At 38.9% G+C, this 25,901-nt stretch overlaps 2 protein-coding genes across 5 annotated transcripts in view; both read right to left on the reverse strand.

Moving 5' to 3' along the window:
* Positions 1-1,674: 1,674 nt before the first annotated feature.
* LOC139939868 (uncharacterized) lies at positions 1,675-14,254 on the reverse strand. Its single transcript, XM_071936021.1, has 6 exons — positions 14,070-14,254; positions 12,950-13,090; positions 10,754-10,918; positions 9,774-10,026; positions 8,408-8,616; positions 1,675-7,776 (listed from the first exon to the last, which is right to left on the reverse strand). Exons 2-6 carry the CDS (start codon positions 13,064-13,066, stop codon positions 7,504-7,506), a joined length of 1,017 nt encoding a protein of 338 aa, XP_071792122.1. The 5' UTR covers positions 13,067-13,090; positions 14,070-14,254; the 3' UTR covers positions 1,675-7,503.
* Positions 14,255-19,452: 5,198 nt separating this feature from the next.
* LOC139939443 (myosin-IIIb-like) overlaps positions 19,453-25,901 on the reverse strand; it is a 71,468-nt gene continuing 65,019 nt past the window's right edge. For all 4 annotated transcript variants that reach the window (XM_071935365.1, XM_071935366.1, XM_071935363.1 and 1 more), the window contains one exon: positions 19,453-24,430. In XM_071935365.1, the coding sequence (XP_071791466.1) occupies positions 24,319-24,430 (112 nt within the window). In that variant the 3' untranslated portion in view covers positions 19,453-24,318. The remainder of the gene's footprint in view (positions 24,431-25,901) is intronic.

Consider the following 25,901-nt stretch of genomic DNA (forward strand, 5'->3'; position numbering starts at 1 on the left):
TCCCCCCTCCTCCAGCTTCATTAAGAATCACATTTAAGCCCAGGGTGTTTGGGGGGGGGGGGCCTTAGACCTCTCACTTCCGAAGTTTGTCCCGCGGCCGCACACTCAATATCAGTGTTTTGTAGACATTCAATTTGTTGCAATAGAACAAACGGCTTTGATGTGTGGGTTTTCAATTACAGTTAACCCAATGTCGCATGAAACAGATGACCTTTTCAGCAAGACTATTAAATATCATATGATATCTATCTAAGGATCGTCTGCTCAGAATTATAAGATGATTTGTGTACAATTTGTAAGTGTTTCGTGAAACATTGCCATAATGACCTGAGCAGACGATGTATAACTCACTCTATTGTTCATATACTATCGCCTCTTGATCTTAGAGTCATTTTTGTGTTGTAATTTCAGTAGATAAAATGGGAGAAAACAATGGTCAAACTTGATTTGTTGGGAGCAAAGCATGGGATGACACGCATCATGGTGACAGCCACCATTATCATAGGTTAATGCCTGGGACTCCGCCGGCATCAGAGACCAGTTTCCCGGTCATCGGGGGAGCCCCGACGCCTCGTGAAAACTCTCCTGTGGACTTTCTTTGTTGAATGCTTTCAAACTGGATTTATCATAAACTCACGTATCAAAACTGATTCGGCGTGTTTGTGCCTTCGAATTTTATAGCCTATAGTTTGTTCCAAGTGCATGCAGTTAGACTTGTGATATTAATGTTTCACACACTTGTCAATAGAGGGCAGTATTGGCTCATATTGCCAACTATCGTGCTCTGTAACGTGGTCTTTTGCCTTCGAGGTGACTCTCTTCAAATGTCCAACGATTTTACTCCTTTAAACACACAAAACCACCGTGTTCTAACAAATATTTCCCTTGTCTTAACTAGGTGTTGAGTCTTTTGTTAGCTGTTTTATTTTTATTTTTTTTAGGTGACCTCGTTATTTATTTATTTATTTATTTATTTATTTAATACATTTTTTATTTAGCTCTTGGTTATATGAGTCATAGTTGATTCATATCAACCATGTTTACATTAATATTTTAAACGCTGTTGTCTGAACTAGATGTTTGTTCTTTGAACTGATATACGAGTTGACGTCATATATAGCGCTATTTTAGGAAAAGCGGTGATTGAAGTAAACTTGGGCTCAATTGCTCAGAAATAATGAACAAGAAACCCATAGAATAGAATTGTGTGTGTTTTCAGAAGCCTGAATGGGAAAATGATGCTTCCTTATAGATCCACAGAAATTACTACTTTCCCAAAAAACTACGTGACTTCAAAGGGTGTGGTTTCTACCAATGTGTTAATATCAACAGCTTTCGGTAGTAACAAGCATTCTTTGAGAACCATTAATCACTTCGAAGTAATGTGGTTATGGGAAAAAGACACACGTTTTTATCCCCCAGAGTGTTATGTTGAGAAACGTTACTGTCAGAAATGTTTCTCATTTTCGGCGATGTCTCAAAAACGCTATAACCCTTTGAAATTAAAAAAGGGTCAGGTTAGTTTTATTGTATTTCTAAATTATGTTTATGTAATTAAAGCAAAATTAACGGAACTGTTCTAAAAAACAAGAATTGTGATGTATTGTCGGTGAACATGTTTTGGTAAACATGAGGTATGTGGTTCGTCAAGATAGCGACCGGGATTTAATTTTATTTATTTTCCATTTAATACATTTGTAATTATTTTTTAAGTATTATAATTTAACTGTTATTGTTTAACTATTTTGCTTAATGTAATTCTATTAACAACATCTATAAAGTTCACCCAATTTACAGATTCTGATCCGTAAATAAACTATCAATCAAGAGATCTGCAAACCCAGTTTCCCCATGTGACTTCTAACAACATTTCTATGGTCAACTGAACATGTTTTATAAATGGTTAGCACTATAACTTTGTACATGGTAAGCCGACAGTACCAACCATTGTCATACCACCAAATGCACAAATAAACACAAAATATGAACCGTGGGCCAACTCAAAGTTGTTCAACATTTTCACACCTTGGTTATCAAAATGTGTTAATATAAAATGATGACAACATGTATGAAATTATTCATACAATAACAATAATCATAATCCATAGCATTACTAAATTGAAGAAATTTGTTTAAAAAAAACATTGTTCTCTTCCAATTTATTGTTTAATGATTTTATATAAGTTGCCTTTGACGAAGGTCCGGTCTGAAATTGTTGTCTTATTCAGTGTATAACTCACACAAAAAAGGTAGTTTAAACAAATCTGTGCAAACGCGTTCAAAGATAATCGGTGAATAGAGACACACACATGATAGAAACACGCGATGACAAAAGACATAGATTCCCACCCCGGCGTGTAAGGGTGTTCGTGCCGCCAGCCGATGGTATTGGCACGGACAGTTCGGGGCGTTCTGGGGCCGGGCCGCAATCACACCCTATCCCTCCCCCACCTTCTTTTTCTATCGCTCACTCCCCGACCACGACTACCCCTACGGATGCTCAGGTGTTGGGTCGGTGTCAAGCCCGCGTGTCACCGCCCTGTGGACGGCATCACACCCTGGACTGAAGAGCGGCTGTGCGGGCTTCTTTTCTCATTCTTGTTTAAAATCTTGCTCCTTGTGTGGACACGCGCGGCTCGTGATTGCGAACTGCGAGAGCAGATGTTCACAATTATTCTTTGCTTTCATGTTTGATTATCCTCAGATTTCACACTTGGCTCAAACGCAGAAGCGTGTATTGAAAAAAGAAGAGCATGACGACGACCGTGATGCACTGTCATTGAAAAATAAATCTGTAAAATCAGTGCTTTGTGTTTGGAGACTCTAAGAAACTGACTACGGATGAAAGCTTTTCTGAAACATTTGAAATATGCATTTAATTCTCTTAGAAAAACAATACATATACAGCAGAGGCTGTCCAGGGATGGTCAACAAATCCCAATACTGTAATGTGCCCTAAAATTTAAATTTAAGTTGGGTAAAACGTAGAAAGGGTAAAACTTAGATGGCAAGTAACCAAATGGCTATTTTAAAATATCATAAACCAACAGTACTTCAAATTCATAAGATCATTATACAGAAAATTTTGATTAAAAGTAAAACATAAACGGCAAGTAAACAAATACAATGAAATTTACACAAACCAACGGTACTTAAAATCTTTAAACGCAAAATCACAAGTTGAAACATTATTCGTATTCTTGTGTGTGTTGTGCTCCCACAGACCTGTATTTCATATATCCTTTCTTCAAGAACTCACAAGTATGATTTGTATAAGTGATTGCGGATAGGCACTGGACTCGTTGGGTAATTGTCAAAGACCAGTATTCTTATTCTAAAATTACCCCTTTCTAAAAAAAAACCTACGTTACTCAATGGGAGTTGTTTCTCATAATGTTGTATACTTTCAACAGCTCATTTTGAGCGTCCAGTGCCTTTGCAATTGATAAAACGTAGGGAGGAAGAAAAATAACCAAAATGACCCTAATCCAGTTTTACGCTTGACCGTTTCTCGGCGTCCAGTCTAAAGCATTTAAACACTCAGTGTTTTAGCCACTTACGTTTTTATCTCCTTGTGCCCTATTTCCATCCCATTCATTGTTTGTTTCACAATCATAAATTTGCCCTATTTCTGTCTTTTTGTTTGTCCAAAACTAATGGCATAAAAGTTTGCGTTTTTCTTGGTCATTGTTGTATTTTTTTGTGCGAAAAATGTAGATTGGTGTGGTAGGATTTCATATGAATTGTCACTCTACTTTCCTGTGTACATTCGTCTGTCGGTCCGTGACTGCTATGCCAAGAAAAAACGAGGGGAAAATGGTGATTTTAACTTCAGACAGAACTTATTGTATTAAAACTCACGACTTCGACCGACAATCGCTTCAAAATAACACACAATTTCATTTCCTTTGGAAGAAAATAAACGCCTGTTTATGGCGAAACGATTTCACTGGTTACTTGGGAATACATGTTGTTTTACTTGGAATAAGTACATTTGTTCATGTCTGCAAATGATGCAACAACATTCAAACAAGACCACGTGTCCTCTACAACTTGGGTTTCCAAGTTCACTGAAATTGGCCGGTGTTGTTTTGTGTCAAACTCACCTTGCATCAATTCGCATTAAGATTTTATCTTAAAGCTTATTGAACCATTATAAAGAAATGAACTGCCATTTTTTGCCTTTTTGTCGGTACAAATTGCTGAGAAAGTTTCTGAAGCCAGCTGATTAAGCTTCTATTTTTGTTTTCATTCCAGAAACAAAAATCAAATCACGTTCAATACCTTTAAAGCTCGAAACAACTTTAGTACTTTACTGTGTTTAATGAAGTTGAAAAGTTGGTTTTGCATTTGTGTTAGCCCTATCCTTGAAAACGAGTTTGGTCGGTTTCTCTTTAAATTATTCACACAAAAATATTTTAACTGGTACGGACGGTACATATAACGAGGAATGATACATTGTTAACGGTTTGTTATATATAAAATAAAATAAAAGTGTTTATGAGCAATGTTACGTCATCAAATTATGATTGAGCGCAATGGTGACGACCCTTCACCTTGTCAATCCGATGTCCAGTTCAAGATTACATTTTGTTCCCAAAATAACATTTCAACTTCCGGTTTAAACCGGAAGTCAAGGTCACATTGGGTTCACACATTGAATTGCGTTTGTTGACGAAATAATTTGCTTCTAAAACTCATTGACGGGACTAATAATTCGTCATTAATTGCGGATTCTTACAGCAACATAGATGACACCCAATGTCGACACGAGTCTTGGCCCAAAACGTCTTGTGTTTCGACCACGCACTGCAACCACGGCGTTCTACTTCTCGCATTGTTGCCGCCATAACCATTCTTTAATCAGAGTCTTTGATGAATTTGTAAAACTTAGTTTGTTCTTCCGCCTTCCGTCAACAACTCTGTGTTTCTTTTCCCGAATTATACATTACTTCTTCCTGGTTGCATGCCATTGGAATGGTAGACATTATCAACCAGCTCTTTAGTGAATGGAATAGAACCAGCACCACACGCATGAATATGTAATCAATGAGTTTGTTCTTCCGTCTTTCGTCAACAACTCTGTTTTTCTTGTCCCGAATTATACATTACTTCTTCCTGGACGCAGGCCATTGGAATGGTAGACATTATCAACCAGTTCTTTAGTGAATGGAATAGAACCAGCACCACACGCACCGCACAACATTGGCTATCCGGCTAACAATCTAGTTATCCCGGTGCCTCAGGAGAAAGACAGAAAAAAATGCCGCAAATAAAAATTAAAAAATACCGTCTTGACAAAAAAAAATAAAAAATCCAATATAATAAGCTGACAATCGGCGACATCAGAGTGAATTCATATCGCGCTGTCGTTTTTATTTTATTTTATTTCATTTTCGGGGCTATTTTCGCTTCATCCATCACTGAGGCTTTTGTGGGGGACGGAAAGCGGTTAAGTTTCGCCATGGCTGTGGACATGCAGGGTGGTTATTGTTCAGGATCCATCACGCTCTGGCACGATACAAAAGGAGAGGCAGGCAAAATCAGCAAAGAGCAGGGGGAGATCAAAGGTTCGCCGCTTCACTGCCAATACCACGGGTTAAGGACTAACATCGCGGCGTTGAATCATCGTGTTCCAACTCACACAACATAAACCCATGGGGGATAGATATAAGAAACCTAGACGATGCTTTCTTTTTTTCTTCTTAAAATTAAGACTACGAGTGGGGGATTCTTCTTTCTCGAGTCGAAGAGGGAGGCAGGAACGTGTTCCTTACTCAGTCGAGACGGCATTGTTGTAATTGATTCATTTGATATTCCATCACGATTTTACCATTTTATACATTTGTAATTATGGAGAGTAAATGCAAGGTTGAGATATCCGTTGACTCATCAAGAGCGCCCCCTTTGATATTAAATTAAATATTTATTTGACGCGTGTCGCTAACAGAGAAGTCCACATAATTATTTATTTATTTATTTACTCTTCAGCTAGTATTTTTACAATTTAGCCCAATAACAAAAACAATAACGATTGATTACATTATGTTATGGATAGTGTCAGATATGGATCATCTGAAATACGATTTATATATTTATGTAGTGCCGCGTGTCGTCCGGAAGAATTTTCAAATATCCTTGAATTTATTTATTTATTTACTCTCCAGTTAATGTTGTCATGATTTAACTCATTTTAAAACACAAAAACGTTAGTTATATGAATTAAGTCAGTTTTGGATAATACCAGATATGGATGTATTTGAATTTAATATGAATTAAATATTTACGTTGTGTCGCCCAGAAGAAGTTCAAATATTCTTGAATTTTGTTATTTATTTATTCATTCTTCAGCTAATTTTTTTATGATTTAGCTCACACGACAAGGTTAGTTATTGATTATATCAGTTATGGATAATGTCAGTTAGTAATTTAAATTGTATAAACTATGTATATTTGTTGTCTTCTTTTCAAAGTCATTTTTAAAAGCAAAACAATTCTTGGATCTGCCTAGAGTAGCAAAACCTTTAGCGAGGAGAAAATCTGAGCACAAGTGGCTTGACCCAACGAATCCCAGGCGGAGACTCCTGGCTTAAGACTGAGCCTAACAAGGCGGCCGGCAGTCAACAATCAACTCGGCGGCCGGGGGAAGAGACAACTCTAAGCGCCTCGGAAAAGAGGCGGCACGGACGGGGAGAAGTAAGGGTAGTCAAAGGGAGCGCAGCGCCGCGTAAATTTCCCACTTTTAACGGCCAGTGATGCGGAAAGTTAGGTAATCCGGACTCTCTACCTCTGAAATACAAAATAGAAAAAAAGGAAGAGGGAAAAAAATTGTCGGCAGGCGTTTGTCATTTTTGAAAGCAGATTATGGAGTATTGGTTTTGAGTACATTGTCAAGTCGAGCCAAAGGGGGAAAAAGGGAGAAAATCTGAAGTATATTTCCCTCAAGGATAGAGATACTAGTGCTTCTTGGATTTAGCGGTGGTTTTTAAACACTGAGGCTGGTGACATGCAGAAAAAGTGACTCTTGTCATTATCTTATATTGATTATTTAATCATTTTATTGACTAAGTCAGTGAAGACTTGATTGGTTTTTGTGGGGGAAATTTGGTGTTTAATTAATACTAGTAGCATCCCCAGTGAGGCTTTGTAATAATGTGGGTCGAGGATTCGTCTATTTCTCATCAATCTTAGTCATCCTTCAACTTCAAGTTTCCAATAAAGAAATAGAAAATGATTAGAGCTATTTTAAAATCATAGCTAGCTGTTTGAAGACTTGTGGCAGATCATCCTCCATTGGCGTTGGTAGGAAACCATTTTGTTATGTTCCAATTGAAGCAGTTGGACCAGAACGAGGCTTGGTGGATGAAATAATCAAACGAAATTGTGAGAAACAAATAGAATGTTGTGTTTTACTCGAGCTTCCTATACGCCATTCCCCAACCCGCAAAAGGCATATTGCGTTCTTTTGACGGGTTCAACTCGACCGTATTCCAAACCAACATTTCAATTCCCACCATTGATCGGGCCCGTTACTAATGAGTTGAAATTAACGGACATAACGACTGTTTCATGATCTCGAAGCGTCCGGATGTAATTCAACGATGCTTTGTGATCCTGCGAAGTGATGTTCAAATCGTTGTAGATCTTCGCCAAGCCCCGATTGTGCGAAGTCTCAACGCGCGCACGCGCGTCGGCCCGGGCCTGTGAGCCAATCAGAGATGCGAATGTTGTTGCATTCTGGGTGATTTCCTCAGCGGAGTTTTGAACCATATAGACCTTAAAAGACAAGAAACAAAAACAACAGCTTTGCTTTTTATAAAGCCTACAATAGTCCAATTGCCACAAACGGTCCGAATCGGACATGCAAAAACTGTATTTTGTTTAACTCCACGTGGTCAGGTTGGCGTAGAGTCTTCCCTCGCCTTCCACCTCTAAGACCCCAGTTCGACTCATGCTGGGGCACACAATATGGATTGGGCTTTCAGTCCCTATACAAACGTGGATTTTTCCCTGGAATAAATCTCCATGAGTTTCCTCCCACACCTTAAATTTAAACTTCCTTCCTGGCTTTCTCTCATTTGAGTTATTGTCTATATACAGTGACTAAGTTCGCCATGGCTTCACAACCAGAATAAATGAAATGAAAGGAAATACCATCTTAAAGTTATAACGTGATCTCAATACTTTAAGGTTTATTTCACCAAACAAGTAGGGCCTATACTAACTTCTAGTAGCTAATGGTATGCACATTTGTGTCTGTACATCAAAGTTGCCACTGCCGAAGTGCTTTTTATAACGGGGAGTAATTTTTTTCTAAATCGATTAAAAAAGGGAATCCTTTAAAAATGTAAAACAATTTAGGATGACAGTTCTATACTACAGAACCAAACTGTTTTGGTACACTTACCCTTTCCTCTGTAAGTTTCCTTACAAGCACAGCCTGTTGTATGTAGGTCTCCCGGACGCCATCTTCAAGCTGTGTGAGCGCCTGGATATTCCGATCAAGTACTATGTCCGGAATTTCTACAAAGCGGAGCTGGAAATATCGGACATCCACGTAGAAACCTAGGTCTTCCTGTGTGCAGTCCTCTCGCGGTTTGCATCCTGGTTCACATCCTACAACAGAAGTTACACGTTTTCATGATTCATACGAGAGCAAATTAACAGGCCTCCCTTGTCATGAGTTCACATACAACGCTAAATGTCAAATAAACTCCGTGTGACGTCGGAGACTTTCGTCAGCTTCACAGAAACTGCGCGGTCAGAATTGACCGGAACCCGGGAAGATGGGGCCGGAACCATTTCTGGGTCAGTATGAAATCGACGGCTGCATGATTTCACGATGACGGTTAAAGCCATCTGGCACTTTCGTTAAAGGAACACGTTGCCTTGGATCGGTCAAGTTGGTCTTTGAAAAGCGTTTGTAACCGTTTTTTTATAAAATGCATATTGGTAGAAAGATGTTGTAAAAGTAGAATACAATGATCCACACAAACATGCCTCGAAATTGCGTGGTTTTCCTTTTACCTCGTCGACTAACACGTCGGCCATTAATTTTATGGGGGTCAAAATTTTGACTCCCATAAATGGCCGACCATGTTAGTTCGCACAGTAGAAGGAAAACCACGCAATTTCGAGGCAAACTTGTGTGGATCATTGTATTCTACTTTTAAAACATCTTTCCAACCATATGCATGTTATAAAAAACGGTTACAAACGCTTTTGTTTTGACCAACTCGTCCGACCCAAGGCAACGTGTTCCTTTAAACAGTATTGTCAAAGGCCCACACTTCGTGTATCATAACTTATAAAAAACAAATCTGTGGAAATTTAGACTCAATCGGTCATCGGAGTCGGGAGAAATTAACGGGAAAACCCACCCTTGTTTCCGCACGTTTCGCCGTGTCATGACATGGGTTTAAAAAAAATTCGTAATTCTCGATATCGAGAACTTATATTGTTTTAATGTTTTCTCAAAGAGTAATGCATATCATGGAGTAATATTTTAAGAGAAGTCGTTCACCATTACCTTCTGGAAACCCTGTAAGTTATTTGTAAACCTGTGGACTTTTTGTTCTATTCCGAAAGTGTATCATGGCGTCAAAAAAACAAACAAAAATAGATGCTGCCATGGAATGTACATTCGGTGACATTGATGGCTTTTGAAGCTTTGATGTTGTTCTTCCCCAGAAACTGTCCCTCGTCGACGGCAGCCCACTTTCAAATAAATTATGAATGAGTTTTATTGTTGTTGTCAAACCACAACAACCAACCTTTGGGCAGGTTGGCACATCCCAACTTGCAGCATGTCCCACCCAGCCTCTTCCTGACGGCCCGAAACAGCGACTCTTCCACCATTGCCCGGTTCTCCCCAAACTGCCTCGTTGTGAAATCAGACGTCACACCCTTGAGGGCGTCTATGGCACTGTTACGTATGGTCTCATTGTATTGGAGATCGTATGTGTCATGAAGGTATGCTAAGTCCTCCGGCCGGAGGAAATATTGCATTGTACAGTCAAGTTCCACCTGCAAACAAAAACAAAATGCTACAACTTTATATTCCCCGAAATAGTTAATAGCCTGACGTTTCGACCCTAGCAGAGTCTTTCTCGAAGTCGAAATGACCAAGGACTCTGCTAGGGGGTCAAAACGTCAGGCCTTTAACTATTTTGTGCAATTTCTCAACCCTTTTTCCGAAACACGTGTTCCAACGCCCCTATTTCCGACATCCCTATGTTCCGATACCCCTAGTGTATTTTCCCCAACTCTAACACTATACCATAGCCCTTACCCTAACCATTACCGTTACCCAAGATATTGGGTGCGTTCGTTTAGCTTCCCTGGGTCGACCCGGATGTGTGGCGGTTTCTTTTTCCATGACGATTGTGGGTAATTATCTGCACACGTTCGATCTGGGGGAAAAAACCCGCCACACACCGGGGTCGCCCCGGGAAGCTAAACGAACGCACCCTGTATTATCAGGGGTTTTCGGAGCACAGAGTTGTCGGAACATGGGGTGTCGGTAGAGCAGTCATCAAACAAATCATATACTACTCACTTGGCGTTTCGAGAAAAAAACCTGCAAAAACTGGGTGTTGTATATCGCCCGCAAAGATCGGAGTGCTTTACAAAAGCTGACAGAAAGTTTACGATACAAAAAAACCCAAGCAATGATACAGATAAAAAAAACACACAAGCAAAATTCTGAAGTTAATTAATGTTGCTTTCGGGACACCGTACATGAAATCTTTACCTCGAGCCTGTCTCCAGTGAACACGGAAACTCCATCGAGATCTACAATGTGAGCATCAGCTTTGAAGATTTTGAACTCGTAGTCTATTCCAATGTAATCGAACCCAGATTGGAAAACAATATCCGTAAAGACCTCACTGGTTGACTTCCGTCTGATGAACCCATACTGCCAAACAAGGAAAAGCAAACAAGAAAATATTAAATATTTCATCTAAAGGCACCTGACAATGGACATTATAAAACCCCTTGTAAGTATTCTGCCTGCTCATTGGTTTAGAGCGCGTCACATGACCAGTCTTAGTTTTGCTAGACGACGGCCGTGTGATAGTGCGTCGGTTTGCCACGCGCTAGTCCGAAGACTAGCACACGGCGTGCAGTACCCAGACGTCCGTAACCATTTCGGATAGCACGACACTACAGTTAGTAAAAGTGTTTGCAATCTGTATTCGCGTCGTCCGTGAACTGTGGCATTCAGGTCTGTAACTTAAAGGAACACGTTGCCTTGGATCGGTCGAGTTGGTCTTTGAAAAGCGTTTGTAACCGTTTTTTATAAAATGCATATGGGTAGAAAGATGTTGTAAAAGTAGAATACAATGATCCACACAAACATGCCTCGAAATTGCGTGGTTTTCCTTTTACCTCGTCGACTAACACGTCGGCCATTTATGGGGGTCAAAATTTTGACTCCCATAAATGGCCGACCGTGTTAGTCCGCACAGTAGAAGGAAAACCACGCAATTTCGAGGCAAACTTGTGTGGATCATTGTATTCTACTTTTAAAACATCTTTCCAACCATATGCATTATATACAAAACGGTTACAAACGCTTTTGTTTTGACCAACTCGTCCAATCCAAGGCAACGTGTTCCTTTAATAATAATAGTCCAATATTTAGAAATGTTTGGGGTGTTATAAAACAAATATTGACTGCTTTTACTCGTGCAATGGTTAAAAAGTATGACTCCTTCGGTGATCCCCGCAGCGTTCTATTTTCCCTCGACTTCGCCTCGGGAAAATAGAACGCTCCGGGGATAACCTCGGGAGTCATAGGTTTAACCATAGCACCCGAAGCAGTCAATATTTGTATACTATTGGTAGTTGTCAACGACCAGTCTTCTCACTTGGTGTATCTCAACATATGCACAAAATAACAAACCGGTGAAAATTTGAAGTTGCGAGATAATATTGGAAGACAAACACAATTGTCACTCGAAATTGTGTGCTTTCGATGCTTGATTTCGGGACCTCAAAGTTGAATGCGGAGGTCTCGAAATCGAATTCAAATTTTTCATAATTATTTAAAAAAACAAATTAGTGGAAGATTACTTCCTCGAAAACTACGATACCTCGAAATGACACATGTTGTTGATTTCGGGACCTCAAAATTGAATTCGGAGGTCTCGAAATCGAATTCAAATTTCTCATAATTATTAAAAAAAAAAAAATAGTGGAAGATTACTTCCTTCTCGAAAACTACGATACTTCATACGGAGCCATTTCGTACAATGTTTTATACTACCAACAGCTCTCCACTGCTTGTTCCCAAAAAAGTTTTTATGCGTTTGGTAACTAGCAATGGGGGGCTGTGTGATAGTGTATGCAATATTGTGAGAAACGGCTCCCTCTGAACAACATAGTTTTTGAGAAAGAGGCAATTTCCCACTAAATATGATTTTGTTTTCTTCATATTTTGTTTTAAAAATCTAGGGGTACAGCTTGAAAAAAAAACTTGCTTAGCTGTTACGTCTTCAATGCTAGAACACCTTTGTAATATACGCAGTAAAACTTCTTTAACAGTGAAGGTTTTGCCTGTTAGGAAATGTCATGAAATTCACAAGTATTTTTGGTTGAACAATTTCAGGCAATGCATGGTGAGGTATCAATATAAATCTGGTCTGCAGTAACACAGCGTGTATGTCTACTTGCAGGTAGAGTTTGTTCTTTGGAGAACTGTTTTCCTTAAACTATCTACCTGGGTGGATGGTAGATAATCGGCCGGGACTTCTACCAAAGATTATAGAGCGCCGCAAGATGCGGAACTGAAGCTTTATCTATTGTTGGAACGTGAAATATAATCTTTGATTCTACATATTGGATCGTTATTTACTTCACTACCGCCGAGTGAGTTCTAAATATTGGTCTCACTGTTTCGACTAGCTTTCTCTAGTCATCGCAAGGAGACTGGAATATACGGTACCTCATAGAACTCCACGCCTTCATAGGCCGTAACTACGAGTAACGTAGTGAGTGCTGCGATGGAAAGCCCAACAGTCACAATGCAGCATAGGATCTTACCAGCAGTTCCCTCTCCCATGGTGTCCCGTGTTGCGTCCAATCTCTAACAATTCAAATTAATATAAGATCAAAACGAAATGACACATGTAAATTTCAGTTAAATCAGACAACTAAACAATATTATGTTTTGAGTGTTTGTGTGTTGTTGTTGTTTTTGTTGGTGGTGTTGTTGTCGCTGCTGCTGTTGTTGATGTTGTTGCTGTTGTAGCTCTTTTTGCTGCTGCTGTTGTTGCTGCTGTTGTTGTCGTCGTTTTGTCTTTGTAGCTGCTGTTGTTGTTTATGTTGCTATATTGTTGTTTTAGTTGTTGTTGGAACTCTTGTTGTTGTTGCTGCTGCTGTTGTTGTTGTTGTTGTCGTTGTTGGTGTTGTTGGTGTGTTGTTGTCGTTGTTGTTGTTGTTCCTGCTGCTGCAGTTATTGTTGCTGCACGCTGTTGTTGTTTTTGTTGTCGTCGTTGTTGTTCTCCGAGTTAAGATCCAATTTAACAAATTAATTCTTGGCTAAGCCTGACCCAGATATCAGTTCCCCGGACATGGGATCCTGTCAAGTTTAATCCTAGAGTGTGTAGGCCTACCATACCATTACTAGTGGTGTACTTCTGCACTAAAACATAATGGGGAATTGTAAAAAAAAAATAAGCCTTTTTAAAACTATCAAGTTTATGCCTGTAAAGTGACTCGTAAACGGTATAATACTTTCCTGTGGCAAAGTTGAACTTACCAATTCCAACCTGTATAAACTCAGCACTAAGGGGCTTGAGTCGCCCCCCCCCCCCCCCCCACCCCAGACATCGGCCAACAAAACTAGTACCGTGTCATGTCTGTATTTATGCCTACCAATTGTGTATGTCTGTCTGGATGTCGTTAATTTAGTTCAATAAAGATGCAAAGGTCACTAACATTATTTAAGCAACTTTGTGCAGAGAAACCCATTGAGTATACAGCAAGCTGCGATTACATTGTTGGTATCTCAATGGAGCAAGAAAGAACCATGGGCGGGTACCATGTCTTAAGTTTACACTTACCTACGTCTCAGAACGTCTGCAAACCGAACGTCAGAATCTCATGCGTAAGTCAACCCCCGAATTCCCTTTTGTTACCTTCCAGTGCAGTGGAATGTAAAAGTGTAATCACAAACCCAATGGGAGTGGTGTTGTATTTTACAATAGCATATCCGTGGAGGCCTACGTGTGGAAAGACACACCGTATAACATATGGAAACCAGGGTGAAGAACCTTGCATGTTTGACCCCCAACCTTGTTCACTTCCTGTGAGATTGAATTTTAACCTCTGCCTGGGTATTACGGGTGCGTTCGTATAGCTCCCCTGAGCTGGGTCGACCCCGGTGTGTGGCGTTTTTTTCTTTCTAGGACGAACGTGGGTAATTATCTGCACACATTCGTCCTGTGGAAAAAACGCCACACACCGGAGTCGACCCAGGGAGGCTAAACGAACGCACCCAATATGAAACTGAATACCATTTGTAAACACTTTTAAAAATAGTGCCCATGTAGAACTGGAACGCATGAAATGCGAGCACGTACAAGTTATAAAAAGTCCCTTTCACAAGACCCTATGTCGACCGATCATCCGTGACCGATGGAAAACAACATATGAAATATTAACATTGACGTAACTTTGTTCCAAAATACTCGTAGGATAAAACAAGTTTGATAAACAGTGTAGCCCTATATGTAAACTTTATGACACATATGTTAACCGGTTTATGGGAAGTAAACCAGTTGTTTTTATCAATAACCTGATCATAACCGGATGAGCCCATGGTGCAAAATTCTCAAAAAGGGTCGAGTTTATTGAAACCACAAGAGAAACAAAAACTGACGAAAGTTAATAATGAACTTGTGTCACTTTATTTTTGTGCTGCGCACGTGAGAGGCCCCTGCATTACGCGCTATATTTAATGTCTCGTAATTAAAACGATTTAAACATATCTCCACTCGGCATACTCAAACTTGTGAAAACTTGGACTTTGAACTGCAATATAGTATTTCTTGCCGATTTTTTAAACACAAGTGAGTCTCTTATAATTACAATACAGTGGTCAAATACGGCGACAGTTTTAATGTTGGACATTATAGTAAAGTGCATAAATTCCCGCTCAAGACCCTTGCGCATGAACTTTATTAGCCTGGTGCAATGTTTTATTGTTTTTCCTCAGTTCCCATGGAACCCTAGGAGTGCGTTTTGGCGACCCCAACCAAAGCCCAACCGACTCGACAAGTCAGTTTCCGGTTAGTCTGAACAGTATCGTCACCGCGCTCAACCGATGACAAACCACCAGTACGGATAGGTTCCCTCCATTTCGAACGAAACCAAGTTGTAAATTTGTATGACAAGTTTTGGTATGTTTGACGACAGAGGCAAAAATAAATTTACCCATCATAGCTGGAAATAAATATAGGCAAGCTTGACATAGCATTTTGCTGGTGGGATATCCCATGATATACGCAGAATAACACTGACGCATAAGGGCGTGTCTGCAGTAAAAAAAATTTTTAAAAAAGAGCATGAAGCCCGATATGAGACACAGGGCATCCCCAAAATATCCCATATCCTTGAATACACTGTTTCCCTGAAGTATCCCCCTCTATAACCCTGATATTCCAAGCACAAGTAGACACAATAGGGTGGGGGTAGCAGCACCCTAAACCATGCTCCACGTGAAATAATTACCCCGACAGATTGGTATGGTTTGTTTTCCCCCGTTGACCACTGATTCCTTTCAGCGCACTTAACAAACACAGCTTCACCCCAATTGTACAATTCATTCATTGTCCCTAGAAATAAGTGGTTAAGGGTTTAGTTCAAACCAGGCCAACTATAACACTCAGATGGACGAAAATGACAATTAAAAGAGTTTGAAAATGGCCTGAAAATAGGGTCGGGCCCAATTGACCGAGTAGTCTGTGCCACGTGCCGTGTTTAACAATCGCGCGTGTTCTTCTGTCCATTCAGTAGAAATGGGTTACGGCGTGAAATTCCATTAAGGGGCGGCAAAAATGCTACTGCGGTTTTTCCCCCTTCTCTCTTCTTCTTTTTCTCAATGCACGATAGAACAAATCCGCAAAAGATTCACTCGAATTAAGAAACTAGACAAGGCGTTCAGGGCTTGTTTGTGTAACAAATAAAAGTGAATTTGATGCGATGTGTTGTTGAGACTCGTCTTTATTGGTTTGGGTTTTTAGGTCACGCTAATTCCATTCACAACACGCCGTCAACATGTTCACATTTCAACCACGATATTGTGCAATCCTGGAGGGCTGGTTTCATGTAGTTTTAAAGAGTGGGTGGTTAAATTTAATCCATCAAGGACACACAAACATACTCAAAGACACTGGACACTATTGGTGATTAATACTACAATTATTATAATTGTTAGCATAAAAACTTACTCGGTAACTAGCAGCGGAGAGCTTTTGATAGTTTACAACAATGTGAGAAACGGCTCCCTCTGAAGTAATGTAGTTTTTAAGAAAGAGGTTTTTTCTCACTCAAATAAAAAAATACTTCAGGCCTGATGCCTTTTTAGGCATCTGAAAGCACACAAATTAATTTGTGCAACACTGGCTTTTTCTTTCATTATTCTCTTGCAACTTCGCTGATCAATTAAGTCAAAAATTGTCACAGATTTGTTATTTGACGCATGTTGGGATACATGTGAGAATACTGGTCTTTGACAATTAGCGAAGGTGTCCATTGCCTTTTGTGGTAGACTTTTTCTCCAAAAAGAGCACACAAACGTACTTTATTAGCAATTTATTTTAAAAACAGGCTTTGACAGCGACAGTTAAACTACCCGAGCGGCATGAGTTTCGGCACGCGAGCGGCGGGCTCTAAAGTGGAAATCCAACGGTCGAGAATTCTGGAGACGATGAGAGCGCAATGTGCACTCGGAACCGACGTCGGTACGATCCAAACAAGCTATACATTATTAACATTACCTGATAAAACGACAATGCAATTTTTTTTTTTTTTTTTTTTTTGTCACATGCAAATTTGATTGTGTGAATGAGGTGTGAGGAATTCGACAATGAAAATTGCATGTGCACTTCGGGTTTCTGTGCTTTTTAAGACAAAATGACACATAAATGAGTTCAGTTTTGACGAAATGTTGACCTATTTCTTGCAACGGTTGAATACCACGTACCATTTTGTAAATTTTCCATTTTCCAGGCTTCCATTTTGTAAATTTTTACAAAAGATAATTCTAAACGAAAAGTACCGAAAGGGTATTCCCGCGCCCAATTTTATCTAGAGCTGCTTCAGCATGAACTATTGCGTATCAAACTGCAGGTGCACTGCAAAAACCATGGCGTCAATTTTGAAACCCAGTTTTTGCAGTGTTCAGCAAAAGTGAACATATATAATCCAAGTCAGAGACTGTAGACTTGACACCGTCTGGTAACCTGTCTACTCTCTAAATGTAAAATAGTGAAAAATACCACTCTTAATATACATTTCGAGCTATCGCTCATTTATTATGGCTCTTCAAAAAGAATAATGGTATATTCAGTCTTAGAGGGGTTTCACTCCAGGACAGAGTGAAAAATCACTCAAAAAGATGCAAACTTCAATCTAAAAGAGTGGAAGACCACTCAAAAAAGAGTTGTCCCTCATATGGCTCTTCAAAGAGTGCTGTTTCACTCTTTTACATTAAGATAGTAAGCATTATTTGTGGTGATTAGCAGCTTGTGAAACTGCACCCTGACTGTTTGTTATCCGTTAAAAGCCTTTGGACACTTTCGGTAATTATTGTCCAAGGCCCACACTTCGTGTATAAAAACTCATATATAAAATAACAAACCTGTGCAAATTTAGGCTCAATCAGTCATCGGAGTCGGGAGAAAATAACGGGAAAACCCACCCTTGTTGCCGCACGTTTCGCAGTGTCATGACATGTGTCTAAAATAAATCCGTAATTCTCGACATCGAGAGTCGATATTGTTTTCATCTTTTCTCAAAAAGTAAAGCATTTCATGGAACAATATTTCAAGAGAAGTCTTTCACCATAAACTTTGTAAGTTATTTGTAAATCTGTGAACTTTTAATTTGTTTCTGTTAAATGTACGGGTAAATGTACTTTGAAATGTCACAATTCGGGGTTTGTTTCGGTAAAAATTAATCCCTTCGAATTCAGTTTAAGTTTAAAAAATACTTTGGTCATTATACCATAACAGTATTGTTTTAAAGTACATTTACCTCAGTTCTTATTTTTCTCTGTTTGGAAAATATCGCGCAGAAAATACAACACAGACAGACAAACAAAAACAAACGCTGAAACACGACAACCAATGTTTAGTGAAATACCGCCAAGTCGGTGAACGTGCTTTTCGAAAACTGGGAAGTTGGACTGACTCTCTTCCTAAAACCCGATTGTAAGCTTTTTATGGCATTTTACAAAACAATGCTGTACGTGCCCAACAGTCTCCAAGAAATTATGTTTCATGTTACACGAGTTATTTCATAGTAAAGGATTAATCTCAAACCATTTAAGTGCTCGCGATAGCCCTATACTCGTTTTGGCTCAGTTAAAAAAAAAAAAAAAAAAAAACGATTGTTCTTTGGTCCATTTCTTGTTAATTCAGTTTTTGCCGCTCGAAATGGAATTGCCGCGTGCGACCGGTGGCGGTACTTAATATATGGCCCACTTCCATCAATGATCACAATATGTTCAGGATGTACTTATCGTTTGGCCTTCATACTTGCCAAAATAAAACCTCTGCCAATGTCAGAGGCAATTTCTGCGGCAAGGCCACTGACGAGTTTTTACCGGCAGAATTTTAGCTCGTAATTGGAGACGGACTAATGGAATTAGTGTATTGTTTCTTCTTAATTATCATTTGAAAATACTAGGCCTATACTTCCATAGAATTCGAAACATGAGTGTTAAAGGCACTGGACACTATTAGTAACAACTCAAACAAATTGTTAGCATAAAAACTGACTTGGTATTGGGTAACGGAAAGCTGTTGATAGTATAAAACATTTTGAGAAACGGCTCCCTGTGAAGTAACATAGTTTTTGAGAAAGAGGCAATTTCTCACTCAAATATTTGAATAATGGGAGAGACTTCAGGTCTAAAGCATTTCTCAGGCATGAAAGCACACAAAATTGAGCAAGAAAGTTGATTTTTTTCTTCTTTTATATTTGCTTGCAAATTCGATGAACAACTGAGCCAAAATAACATATTTGTTAATGTGTATGCATATAGATTTGTTGAGATACACTGGTCTTTGAAAACAATTAAAACGTGCCCAGTGGCTTTAAGACATTTTAGTCATTATTTATTCCAGGTTTCATCGACAAATTGTGACGGTGGCTTAAAGGCAGTGGACACTATTGGTAATTACTCAAAATAATTATCATCATAAAACCTTACTTGGTAACGAGTAATGGGGAGAGGTTGATGGTATGAATCATTGTGAGAAACAGTTCCCTCTGAAGTGACGTAGACAGTTCCCTCTGAAGTGACGTTGTTTTCGAGAAAGAAGTAATTTTCCACGAATTTGATTTCGAGACCTCAAGTTTAGAATTTGAGGTCTCGAAATCAAGCATTAGAAAGCACACGACTTCGTGACACAAGTTCTTTTTTCTTTCATTATTTTCTCGCAAATGTGACGACCGATTGAGCTCAAATTTTCACAGGTTTGTTATTTGATGCATATGTTGACATACACCAACTGTGAAGACTAGTCTTTGACAATTACCAATAGTGTCCACTGCCTTTAAACGAGCTCAGTTTGGTGTAATGTCAAAGCACCGTGATCAACATTGGCGGAAGTGAGCACTGATCTAAAAGTCTACTCGTTGTATAACAAAATCCATGATTTGATAGCCCACCAACCATCTGAACTTGGGATTTCGACTCTAGATGAAGCGTCACAAAGGGGGGGGGGGTCTAGTATCCTGGTTCCTGTCCTCATATTTCAGACGGAGGTACAAGTAACCAGGTCACCCATCCTTGTTAAAGAGATAAACTATTAAAACATATCTAGCCCATTAAAACATTACCACAGTAGCTTTTTGGCTAATACATAAAACTGTTCACTGTGTAAAATTACGAAGAATGGCAGAATCAAGCAAAATATTTTGAGAGGCTTGTTATATAGCTGGTGGGTTTTATCTATTTGTTTTTTTCATCCCATAACTAAAACCATACTGAACATTTCTTTGGCGCCCCAAAAAATACTCTGTTTCCGGTAGCCTAATTAAGAATGTTGCCCAACTGCCGTTCGTGTTGTCATTACAGTTAGATCTATGTAATGGTCGCACAAACTCGGGCTTGATATTTCAACACAAAAATCAGCGTCTTGATTTCAGTTTACTTTTTTTGTACTGATATAGTAACGTTTCTCCGTTTGCGGATTCCAATTGCAGATTATTCTTCCTGCGTGGACAATAACCTCTCCAGATTTTCGGCAACTTCTCAAAAACGCTATCCCTTTTGAATTTATGTCATCGGGTTAGTGTTATGGTATCTACAAGATTGAAACACACAAAGAGTTCCAAATTAACAATTTTATATACAATTCCTTCAAGTTATCAAAAAGGACGCAAAAATAGTCTTTTACAAATCACCCTTTGTGTGCATTTATGCCGTATTGTTCCATAATAGGAAACACGTTAATCTAATCCATGGTGGGCACTGGACCAGAACAAATCGACATTTAATTAGAAAAGGCTCAGGTCGACCACAATTTTTTCTTCTAGTCTTCATTCAAATTGTGATTTAATTAAAAGCAGACAATGTGAAGGTTTAAAAGATATTATGCAAAATTTAAATCTCTCTAAATACAAAATGGTAATTGTCGATATCACACTGGCGAAATAATAGTCTTAGATTTCCTTAGGTCAAGTGCTATGGTCAAAAGAAGCCTCGCTAATAATCAGACATGCAACTGCAAAAAAAGTGGAAATGGCCGAACCTGTTTAAGTGTTTTTCAGCTTTCTATGGCACTGTGTTTTTGAAAAGAAAAAGCAGCTGATCAGCTGAAAAGTTCCAAGCCTGAAAGTGAGATGCTACCGTTCAAATCACATACTAATAGGAGTAATGTTTGTTGCACTGGTACCTCAATAATTTGCTAATCGAACGCACCCAATACGGCTCCATCCTGGGCCACTTCATAAAGCTGTCAGCAGAAAATACTGCTCGACTAATTTCTTTGCTAAGCAGCAATTGAGCGGGCCACCAGCCACAACAACGTGATTTTGGCTGGTAACCTGTTTTGCCAAGCGATACTATTCTGTGCTTAGCAAGTTGCTTACAAGCTTTAGATAGTTTACGTGACAGGTTTTGTTTACCCTGAACCTTTTTTTATGGTGAGCAAAATGGTCAAGTGCGCAAAAACGCTTGTGGTTTGGATAGCACGATAAAAGGGCGCCTTTTGTACACTTTGCTACGGATGTTAGACTTGTGGATACTGAGTCGAAATCGGGGAGCCATCAGTTCGCGCGAAAGCAGTGATCTTGCGAGAGCACTATATCAGCGCATGGGCCGATTTAACGACTTGTCCACAAGTCTATACGGATGTGTGTAGCAAATACTTTTATTTCCAAAAACTTCCGGACCGGAATCAAGGGGCTTGACCCATCTGACTCGGAAATGGGTCAAGCCCAACAGGATCCGGAATTCGGTAGCAATCTGACCCAGAAGTTTTAGTGTGTAAGCAGAACCTACATGTAACAGAGAACCAGCCTGTTACTTTAAAGTACACAATACTAAGACTGGTACCCTGTCTCTGAAAATCATTTACCATGTTTAGCATTTTCAAACATTTATTTACCTAAGAATTTTAATTGGCAAAATGTTGTGTGTTTTTTTTACTACAAATTAAGAATTGTCGTGTAATAGGTACCTGATCTTCATCTTAAATGCTCACTTGCTAGGAAAATTCATTTGATTAGAAATAAAATCTATATTTAAATATAATAAATACATCTTACATATATTATTTTCTTCAAAAGAAACAAACGAAAAAAAAATCCAAAAGTGCATAAATTCGATTCAAATTATCTGGAATCTGTAAACTGCAATATTGAAGACACTTTTTGCAACTGAACTAAAAAATATATTTGGAATTTATATATACACGCAGTGCACAAAACACTGATACAAAATTAACTACAAAATTAGTATATGTTTAGTTAAAGTGAAAGAAAATAGATTAATTACCTATCCCCAATACAACAGGTTCTATAACAAGAACAAAGACAGTATTTTGTTAAAGACACTGGACACGTTTCGTAATTACTCAATATAAATACATGTATTAGCATAACAACTTACATGGTAACAAGCAATGGAGAGCATTTGATAGTATAACACATTGCGAGAAACGGCTCCCTCTAAAGTAACGTAGTTTTTCGAGAAAGAAGTAATTTCTCACTCAAATATTTCAATCTAAGAATCAGGTATCTGAAAGCACACAACTTTGTGCAACAAGGGTGTTTTCTGTCTTTATTTTCTAACTGGCAACTTGGATGGAATGATCAATTGAGCCCACATATTCACACTCAAGTTTGTTACTTTATGCACATGTTGGGATACACCAAGTGAAAATACTGGTCTTTGACAATTACCAAACGTGTCCAGTGTCTTTATACGAATTATCGAAGGGTACACTAGTTTTGCATAAGTCGGTTTATGTTAACGATAGATTTGGAATACTGTAAAGTCAATCATTGACTATCAAAGCCCACGTTTGTTTTTATATGTGCCGAAAAAGCAGTGAACAAACTGTGAATAAATAGATTTGTAAAGTGCACAAATAAAACTATGGAGTGACATTAACAAAGAATTTGTTGTGAATAATTTTCATGACGAGTTTATCATGACGAATTTCTTTACAATATTTACAAAATTGTGGTCCCAACTCGTAAAAAGTTAATAATGCCACTTAATTCCAAGCAGAATCATCATGGTTAAAACAAAGCCAAATGGTAATAAAATGCTCCCAAGTATGAAAATCTTCACAAATCGGGTATCGCAAACTTTGTGAGCTTCCTCGATAAATACAAACACCATTCATGACTTTCGAATTGTAAAATATAACATGCCTCCTTTTGAAGGAGACATAGGTTTGACACTTGAGTATTGTATTGCTTGAGTCAAAGGCGATTTGATAGAAAACAAGCCAAGTTATTGCAGAGACTCTTAACAACTTCAATAATCCATAAACCATTATTAAATTACATATTTCTGATGACAGGTTGTGTCTCAATGGGTGAAGCAAGGTCATTAGCCAGTGCTCTCTTAATTCTCGAAGGTTTTAGGTTCGAATCCCTAGAATGTGCTGGATCCTATCTCACAAAAGTTGTGGGTTTGAATCCATAAATATTGCTGGTTAATACCCCTAAATGTTGTGGGTTTGATTTCTCAAAAGTTTTGGGTTCGAATCCAAAATATGTTGCTGAATCGTCGCCTTTAAGGTTGAGGGTTCAAATCATTAAGCTCTAGGTTCACATCACAACGACTGCTGTTTTAAGTTTGTTGGCTCGATTCCCTATAAGTTGCTGGTTCACATCTTCAAAGCCTGTGGGTTCGAATCCCTAAGGTGGGTCAAAATCCTTTCAGCTGTAGGTTCGAATCCCACTGATTGCAGTTTCAAATCCTCAAAGCCTGTGGTTTCGGATCCCAACGGTTGTGGGTTCAAATCCCTAAAGATTGTTGTTTCATATTCCAAAAGGTTGTAATTGTCCCTGAAAAGACTGTGGGTCAAAATCCAATAAGCTGTAGGTTTGAATCCCATTGATTGCAGTTTTAAATCCTCAAAGCCTGTGAGTTCGAATCCCAACGGCTGTGGGTTCAAATCCCACAGGTTGCAGTTTTAAATCCTCAAAGCCTGTGGGTTCAAATCCCAACGGCTATGGGTCCGAATCCCTAAAGATTGCTGTTACATATTCCAAAAAGTTGTGATTGAATCATCAAGGGTTGTGGGTCAAAATCCTTTCAGCTGTAGGTTCGAATCCCACAGATTGCAGTTTTAAATCCTCAAAGCCTGTGGGTTCGAATCCCAACGACTGTGGGTTCGAATCCCTGAAGATTGCTGTTACATATTCCAAAAGGTTGTAATTGAATCCGAAAAGACTGTGGGTCAAAATCCAATAAGCTGTAGGTTTGAATCCCACTGATTGCTGCTTTAATTCCTCCAAGTCTGTGGGTTCAAATCCCAAAGGTTGTGGGCTCGAATCCCGACTGGTTATGGGTTCAAAGAAATCGACAGATATCGATGCTCCTTTCCCGTTTGAAGGATTTCAAGACATCAGGATAGCTCTCTGGGTTGACTTCCGGAGCAGCACTTTGACATCAAATGTGCCATCATTGGACACAAGGATTTCCTTACGTTTGCTCTGTCCCGCTGAAGTCCTGAGGAAAACAAACAAAAAACAAACAAAGAGTATGATAAAATTGTACTTCCAGGAGCAAGAGTCATTGATGAAAAAAACACGTCTGAAACGAGGATCTAGATCTTAGGGGGTACAATGAAATGATTGCATTTTCGCCCTTGATAACCACTGAAATAAGTGTCAAAAGGACTTTTGGAAAAGTACCTTCAATGCTAAAAAAAGTAGATCACGAAAAGCCTGCCTGTTTACCAGGCAGACCTGAAAGAAGTCTGCGTTCAGATAAAAGTCTGAAATTTCTCTTCCCCGTTCAGATGAAAATATTTTCCTACAGGATTGGTGCTAGTATGATTTTTAAGATCAGTGAGCTGGGGGTTGGGGGATGGGGCAGTTAACAATCCTATACTTCATCTTGAACCTCTTTCACCCGAGAGCAGTTTAGCAAGGGTCCCTCGCTAAATTATAGCAAGGTTGCAAAATTTTACAAAATGTACCTCGTGTAAAAAGACAACAATTTTTGTAGTGTAATACGGACAAACACTATTAGTTTCCTTTAGAGACCAAATCGCCTCTTTTCAGACCCAACACTCCCACAAAAGAGATTTAATACAAAGTTGTACCCACAAATTTACAATTTTTGGTTAGTATCTTCTTACTACTAATTTCCGTTTGACTTGTTGTAGGGCCATGTCATGACATAGTGTCACAGTGCATTGACTCAGGCACCCTCATCCCGCTCCAGGCAATAGCCAAATCTCTGATCAGCCGACCATGTTATGATTCCACTGCAAATCAGAAATCGCCGGGTTCTTTGTTTTGCGATATCTTTTTGTCTTAACGAAGAGCCTTGGGGGGGGGGCGGGGGTGTAGTATTCGCTTCAGAGAACAGATAGTTGATTATCCATTCACTCTCTGGATTGTTGTGAGGCGTATTCTGAATATCAACACAGATGACTGGTTAAGATGATGTAATAAAGTGTCAACATGCTTCATTCTTCATGGCCAAAAAAACAAAAAAAAATTACTGATGCGAAAAAGTGACCTGCAAAATTCTGTAGCACAGAGGTCTTGTACTTATGTTACAATACTTCTATTGTGGAATAATTTTGAGCAGATATAATCAATTTAACTATGTCACCGAGGAAATATTAATGATTTTGGCGGGAATAGACTCCCTGTTTTGTATCAGAAAGGACTTTTTGTGAAGTTTGGTGTCAACGTTAAGCTGATTCAAGTGAATTGTGTATGGCACAAATTTAATCAATTTATTTAAAAAAAAAAAACGTTTAAAGGCAGGGGACACTATTGGTAATTACTCAAAATAATTATTATCATAAAACCTTTCTTGATTACAAGTAATGGGGAGAGGTTGATAGGATAAAACATTGTGAGAAACAGCTCCCTCTGAAGTGACGTAGTTTTCGAGAAAGAAGTAATTTTCCACAAATTTGATTTCAAGACCTCAGATTTAGAATTTGAGGTCCCGAAATCTT

This window comes from Asterias amurensis, chromosome 7 (genome assembly GCF_032118995.1).
Source record: "Asterias amurensis chromosome 7, ASM3211899v1".
Classification (NCBI taxonomy): domain Eukaryota; kingdom Metazoa; phylum Echinodermata; class Asteroidea; order Forcipulatida; family Asteriidae; genus Asterias; species Asterias amurensis.